Source organism: Neovison vison, chromosome 11, assembly GCF_020171115.1.
Source record: "Neovison vison isolate M4711 chromosome 11, ASM_NN_V1, whole genome shotgun sequence".
Taxonomy (NCBI): Eukaryota; Metazoa; Chordata; class Mammalia; order Carnivora; family Mustelidae; genus Neogale; species Neogale vison.
The window spans coordinates 196,577,203-196,584,748 of record NC_058101.1 but is presented as its reverse complement, the minus strand read 5'-3'; the positions used below and the strand labels follow the sequence as shown (position 1 = coordinate 196,584,748).

Below are 7,546 nucleotides of genomic sequence, written 5' to 3'. Positions count from 1 at the left end.
GAAGTTACTGCTTTGGTCTCCTCTAGGATTTTGATGGTTTCAGGTCTTTCATCCTTTTTGAGTTTGTTATTTTGTATGGTGTAAGAAGGTGGTTCAGTTTCATTCTTTTGCATGTTGGTGTCCAGGTTTCCCAATACAATTTGTGGAAGAGACTGTCCTTTTCCCACTTGATATTGTTTCCTGTTTTGTCAAAGATTAATTGACCATATAATTGTGGGTTTATTTCTCAGTTTTCTATTCTGCTCCATTGTTCTATGTGTTAGTACCACACTGTTTTGATTATTACAACTTCGTAATATAACTTGAAATCTGGAATTGCGATGCCTCCAGCTTTGCTTTTCTTTTTCAAGATTGCTTTGGCTATTTGGGGGTCCTTTGTGGTTCCATACTAATTTTAGGATTGTTTGTTCAGTTCTGTGAAAAATGCTATTGGTATTTTGATAGCGATTGCTTTCAATGTATAGATTGCCTTGAGTAGTATAGACATTTTAACAATATTTGTTTTTCCCATCCATGAGCATGGAATATCTTTCCATTTCTTTGTGTCACCTTCAGTTTGTTTCATCAGCATTTTATAGGTTTCAGAGTACATGTTTTTCACCTTTTTGGTTAGGTTTATTCCTAGGTATCTTATTATCTTTGGTGCAATTTTAAATGGGATTGACCCTGAATTTCTTTTTCTGCTACTTCACTATTGGTATATAGAAATGCAGCAGATTTGCTGTATTTGTGTATTCATTTTCTATCCTTTGACTTCACTGCATTCATTTGTCAGTTCTAGCAGTTTTTTGGTGGAGTCTTCAGGGTTTTCTATTTATGCATTAATTCCTAGTTATTAATTCTCTACACGTTGAAATTTCTAGATTTAATTGTTGAAAGAACAATTTTTATTAAATATAATGATTTTATTTGAATTCATTGAATGCCACTTCATTAGGTATTTTAAAAATATTTATGTATTTATTATGTATGTTGCATCTGGTGGTATAATTGTTTGAATATGAAACTAGAGAAATCTAGGGAATTTCTTTCTGACATGCACTATAACAGTTAAAACAGGTAACAGACAATTGCAGGTTGTGTTAGAATATAAGATTGTCAGTTGGTATTTACTACAGTTGCAAAATCAGCTTGTTAAGGAGAGATAATCAGACTCCCCCAAATCTCTTGATGTCATAATATAAATATAAATTGTGGAGTATGACATACAAAAAATTTAATGAGTTAAATGTGACTAAATTATTGCTAGCCCAAGAGGGAGAAAGCTGCAAACATAGCTAAGTGTACGTTTCCACGTCCATTTACAGCCGGCACCTGTCTCCCGCTCCCTTTTCTTCAGTAACAATAAGAAAAACGTCTAAAAGCCTTGGTTTTAGGTTTGGAGCCAACAGTTTGCTATACTTCTGCCCAAAGCCATGGATGTCTTCCTGTGTAAGCGTGCTTGAGTGTGTGTGCTCCGGTCTGTACAAGACGTCGTTAAGCTTTGGGATAGAGAGTAACGGTGTCGTAGCCCTCTGGGGGCCTCGTGCGAGCCCTTGCATGAGTTTCGCAGTACAGCTCCCCCTCCACGAAGAAGTAGCCCTTCTGTTTGAGGTTGAGGTTGCAGTCGGCGCACACGAAACACTCTGGATGCCGGTACTTATCCCGTGCCTTCACGACAGCACCACTGTTGAGGAAAAGGAGGGGAAGTGAAAAACAGAAACTGAAAACACGGCACGAGGGAGATAACAGGGCGGATAGGGCGGGTGTGATCTGTTTCATGTGTGGGCAATAGGCTCCCGGGGGAAAGCCAGCACAGCTCTGCGAGTGAGGTCATGGTCGGGGAGAACCAAGACAACCGTAGTAACACACCACGGCGTTCTCTCGGATGTCGACGTGTGAAATTTTTCCCGATTTTTCAAACAAGTCGCTTCTATATATGTTATGGGATCTTCCTTCGTGATCTATGCTGATTCTTTCCTTGAAAGAGGAAAACATCATCTAGATAAGACCAATACCTCTGCCAAGGATTCGGATTTTGACTACGCTTGCCTACACAACTACAAGTCCCTCTAATTGCTTCCTATCTTGCCACTGCAGCCTCCTGTCTGTGGAGCACAGAGGAAACAGCAAAGGGCAGAGATGGAATTTCCATTTCTGTAGACTTCAGTCTACTGTCAAAACAGTTTACTCCAACTTAGGAGCAGTAATTGCTTTTGGTACCATCCTAAACTCGTGTGTTTCATGAGGTCCTCTTTGCTCCCGAGTTGTGGGTCCTGTGTCTTTCTTTCTTTCTTTCTGTGTCACATTCTCCTCTTTGTTCTAACCAGGTTTCTCTCCCACTGCCCTCCTGGGATGACTCCTGGATCACTGCACACATAGTATTGCTGTGTGTGAGCTAACAGTGGAGGTGCAGAATAAAGGGGCGGGAGAAGTGACCACGTGGGGCGTCTGCAGGGGAAAGACTGAAATGATCTGGAGATTTGAACCAGCAAGTGTCACTGTGCAAACACAAGGGACCTTGAAATGGAAGCGGACTGCATTTTTAAAAGCTAGACTTCAATATTTGTGCAAATTAAGAAACTGAGTAAAGATAATATGTTTTCATGAACCACATGATGACCCTCATGTTTGGTTTCCTCAGTTTATACCAAAGAGGAAGTACTGAAAAACTATACATTAACCAAGGGAGGGCATTTTTGAAGTGAAGCTATGCTTCTTGGAAGGAATTTTTTAAAAATAGGCTTGGAGGACAGTTTATTTATTTATTTATTTTTAAATGAGAATATATCTGAAATTCGAAGTCCAGATTGCTGACTCACATCATATGCCAGTTTTAGGGTACGTTGAAGGGATTCTGGTCAAAATGTGCTAAATGTTGGACACAGTTCAGTTCACTGACTAGAAACGGAGAGCGGGTACCAAGATTTATAGCGAAGGCCTGGGTTAAAAATGAAACTTACACGATGCCGCTCCCACATTTGTCACAGAGCGGCATCTTCTGAGCGCTGCCAGCGCTGCCGTGGGCTTTGGTAACGGGAGCTCGCACACTCCGGGTTCCAGCAGGACGGTCGTCTGAAAAACAAAGTGTTTCCATTTATGGCAAGGGAACAGCTGGCTACAGTTTGTACTTTGCTTCTATTTTAAGGTGTGCACTTTAACCCAAGGAATTCTCTAGTTGCGCCAGCTCTCTCATTTCAAAAGGAGGAGGACAGGTTCAAGCATCACTTGTTCGGAAGGAGGGCCCTTCCAGAAAGAAGTCGTTAAAATTTGTTGTTGTCCTTGTTGGCGGGAGCGGTTAGAAAATGCCGAAAGGAGTGGAAAACATTTGGCATTTTTTTTCTTCTTCTTATTGCCATAAAATATACAGAACATATAATGGACCATCTTGACCACTTCTGAACGCGTAATTCAGTAATTCAGTAGCAGCAAGTACCTAGACAATGTTGTGCACCCATCACCAACAGTTCTTTCCAGAACTCCTTCATCCTCCGAAAACAAAAAACAAAAAACAAAAAACCGGCTGTACCTATCAAACAGTAACTTCCCACTCCCTCTTCCTCCCAGATCCCGGTAACTTCCATTCTACTGTCTGTCTTTAGGACTTTCCTATCCCGGGTGCCTCACAGGAGTGGCCGCATGCAGTTTTTATCTTTCTGTGTCTGGCCTATTTCCGTCAGCATGTTTTCAGGGTTCATCCCTGTCGCAGCATGCATCAGAATTTCATTCATTTTTGAGGCTGGATAATGCTCTGTGGATGGACAGACCACATTTTGTTTATCCGTTGATCGGGTGAGAGACAGATGTGTGGTTTTCACTTTCTGGCTATTGCGGATAAAGATCTGTGAATATTGGTGTATGAATATCTATTTGAGTCCCTGCTTTCAATTCTTTGGGTATAGACCCAGGAGTCCAATTGTTGGATAATACAGTAATTTCTGTGTTTAACTTTTTGAGGAACCACTATCCTGGTTTTCACAGTGGCTGCACCATTTTACATTTCCTCAACCATGAACAAGAGTTCCAGTTTTCCCACATGCTCTCCAACACTTGTAAATTTCTTTTTTCTTTTTTAATAGCCAATTTAATAGGGCATTTTGCATTTTTGTGCAACTTTTAAAGGACAATGTGTATCTTTGTGGGATAGAAAAACATTGATAAGATTATGACCCCTGAGGATAGCAGGAGTGGGCTAGAGATTCAGCCTTATTTCTTGCTGGCTGTGTCTCCTTGTACAAATCTCTCTCTGTGTCAGTTTCTCATTTGTTGAAAGGGAAAATCAATAGTCCCTATCTCCTAGGTTATTGGGAGGACTAAGTGATCAAGCACACAAAATACTTAGCACAGGGTTTGGAACACAGTAAGTGTTCATCTCAGTGTTATTTTAAAATTTGGATGATGCTGACACCCTGGAGTGGAAGGAGGCTGAGAAATTTAGCGATACCCATTTAAAATTCCAACTTACGATTTTTGAGCCCAACTAGCCCCTTGACGACTATGAATGGAATTTATCTCTGGTGTCCTTTTATCACTGGGTTGGTGGCTACTTGGATACATTCTGGGAGCTCCTTTTCTAAACCAAGCACCGTTCAGATCTTCCTCAGGGAAGATTCATGGGATCACTGAACTAAATCAATGCTGAGTCTTTCATTCCGCAGTATGTTTGCTCTCCTCCCCCCGTCTGTACTGTTCCATTCATGGCTGCTCACCATCGTTCACTAATTCCTGGAGCACTCTGAAGGAACCCGACTGGCGAGGCTGAGTAGGCTCATTCCGATTGTCGTGGAGCATCCGGTATACGTCAGACTGGGGAGGCACTGAGGCTGTGGGTTCACTGAAACACAGGACGGCACGTGAAGCAGTGTCAGAAGCCGTGTGAGGCATGGCACGTGCAAGAAACCACAAGACATGACTAAACAATAATCACTGCATTTGCAATAACTCCTGAGCCAAGATTCAGTTAATCTCTATACAGTTAAAAATACGGTATGAGTTCACGTGGGTCAACTTCATGATGTCGTTCATTAACCTGGGAGTCACATCAGCACTTCTTCACCTGCCTTCACATCAGAAGGCAAGTACAACGTGTGGTTTGGGAATAGTGATTTAAAAAACAATAATACCCTTGTCTGATGGATATATCATTATAATGTGAACAAAATGAACTTTTCTCAGAAAACAGACAACATACACATGGGAAGAAATGCAGGAGTGAGCCCAGTTTGATTATTCTCTGTCATAAAATTGTCAATAAAATTCAGATTCATTTCTGATATTCAACTGAAAAGTATGGTTTAATTTTGTCTTTAAGGTTAATTTGTGAACTCCCGAAAACAACAAAGGTATCGTTTTGCCTATAAGCTGAAGAAATTTAGCTTGTATGTTAAAATCTATAATGTAGAAACTTTCATATATATGTCAGTTATATTGATTACATTATGTTTTTTAATAGCCATATTATAATTCACTTATGATAACAGTGATAGCAGCTTTATTTTACTATTCAACAAATATAATTCATGATGAACAATAAGGAACTGCCACAGTAATACTACGTTAGACACTAAATGCTTTATTATTTTATGTCATTTAATTATAATATCTAGAATAGGTAGTTGCTATCTCCACATATTTTTACTTCCTGTATCACATTTTAAAATCATCATCTTATATATCTGAAATTCTTTGCAAAAAGGCTTTGCGATGCATTACATGGTTATTATCCCATTGTATTCATCCCAACAGATATTTGGAGATTTAGTTACATAGTACTCTAAAACATTATAAAACTTTGATTTATAAAAAGTGGTTATATAATATTGGAAGTAGTAGTAAGATTTTATCTTATAATAAGTCCTTTTATTTGGAAAAACTTGATGGCAAAAGTACTTTGAGCAAATACTCATAATAAAGATGAAATTAGTCAAAATAGGGACCAATGGAAATTAAGTATTTACATTAATAGCTTGGAGCTTATAAAAGCTTTTTCATGGTAAATATTCTAAATGTAAAAATGACTACCTCTCCACAAGCTACCATTAAAAGAGACAAGAGTTGTCATCCCTTAAAATTCCTCCAGACCTCCCATTCCTTACCAATTTTTGACCCCCAAAGAAGCAGCAGGAGTATACTAGATTGTAAGTCACTTTTGAGAAGTATTGTACCAGACATTTGTAAAAAACATTATAGCTTCTAAAAGACATAGACATTTGTTCCTTCCCTGATTTCTTCTTCTTTTTTTTTTTTCTTTTTTTTGTGCTCTGTCACATAAAGCTCTATTTAGTTAATTCTTGAAATCACTTTTATCTTTAGGTCTAGATATTTGCAGTACACCCCTAGTATTCTTTTTCTTTAAAGCTTTCCACCCAGCCTTCTTTCAATCACGACACTATTAAAAGACACCAGTAAAGTTGACATTGCCCATGTGTTTAGTTAATATGCCCATGGTTCAGAAAGACTCGCATTACCTCATGGAGGGTGCTTCCCCTAGAGCTGTTGAAACCTGACCCTGAAGTGTTTCCATAATATTGTCATCTGAGTACAGCTGCATAGGTGTATTAAACTGAGCATGTACAATCTTCACACCGGGAAGCTCCATTTCCAAAGGAATGTTAGGGGCCATCTTAGCAGCAACTTTCAAGTCACCTGGGCAAATAGTACTAAGAGTACTGACAGAAGAGGGGGTGCTACGTCCACTGCCACCGTCAATACCGGACGGAGTGCTGCATCCGCTGTGTTAATGACCACGTGACACAGAGGTGACACAGGAATCAGAAAGATCCAGACACAACACAGAGAACAAGTACAGAGAGGTTAAAAGGAATTGAAGACAGAAAGGAAGAAGTGAATTAAATCAAGTTCAAATGAAAAATCAAATGGCTAGAATGTATTTTACAAAGGGAAGACATTTCAAGAGTCACGATCAAAAAGAGTGCAAGAAAATTAAAAATTACAGGTGATCTTGCATTTTTTGGCTCTGTTCTACTAGACAATATGTTGAGGGTTACCCACAGAGTAGTACGCGAGGTAGAAAAGATGCAACTATCTTTACTTTTTAAAAATAGGCCAAACAATTTTAAAACTTGCCCACATCACAAACAGATGATGTGGGGAAATGACCCTGGTGGGATGTTCTTTTACATTTATGAGCTGCGGGATTTAAAATCAAAACATTACTGAGTGATTCTTCACAGATAGTAAGGGACTACGCAGCATGAAGATCCAATCAAATATTTAGGCTAAACATTTCAAAATACGAAGTGTGTTTCAGAAATGCAGTTATGCTTTCGTTGTAGAATAACTAGTAACTTGAAGGTTCTGTGATAAAGATTATGTTTTAAAGCTATTTTGTAAATGCCTTATAGTTGGGATTTTAACTTTTTCTACTTTCATTCTCTACTTTTGTGAAGAACACATGTTAATAAACTGTTCAGTCATTTAATACAGGCTCTAGAAACAGCCAATAAATGCTTGTCACCTTGAAATTAATTGATTAGAGGGTAGATAAGGTGGTCTTAGACTCTTTGGATATACCTAGGGCTAAGCTCTGTTTCTGCCATACATAGCT

The 7,546-nt window shown here is 39.0% G+C and overlaps 1 protein-coding gene across 2 annotated transcripts in view; it reads right to left on the bottom strand.

Moving 5' to 3' along the window:
- Positions 1–938: 938 nt before the first annotated feature.
- Positions 939–7,546, bottom strand: part of PDLIM3 (PDZ and LIM domain 3) — a 29,985-nt gene continuing 23,377 nt past the window's right edge. The window contains exons 5-8 of one of the 2 annotated variants that reach the window (XM_044225600.1): positions 6,447–6,710; positions 4,689–4,813; positions 2,943–3,054; positions 939–1,666 (exon numbers count right to left, since the gene is read on the bottom strand). In XM_044225600.1, the coding sequence (XP_044081535.1) occupies positions 1,477–1,666; positions 2,943–3,054; positions 4,689–4,813; positions 6,447–6,710 (691 nt within the window). In that variant the 3' untranslated portion in view covers positions 939–1,476. The remainder of the gene's footprint in view (positions 1,667–2,942; positions 3,055–4,688; positions 4,814–6,446; positions 6,711–7,546) is intronic. The other variant, XM_044225598.1, reaches the window with a different exon arrangement.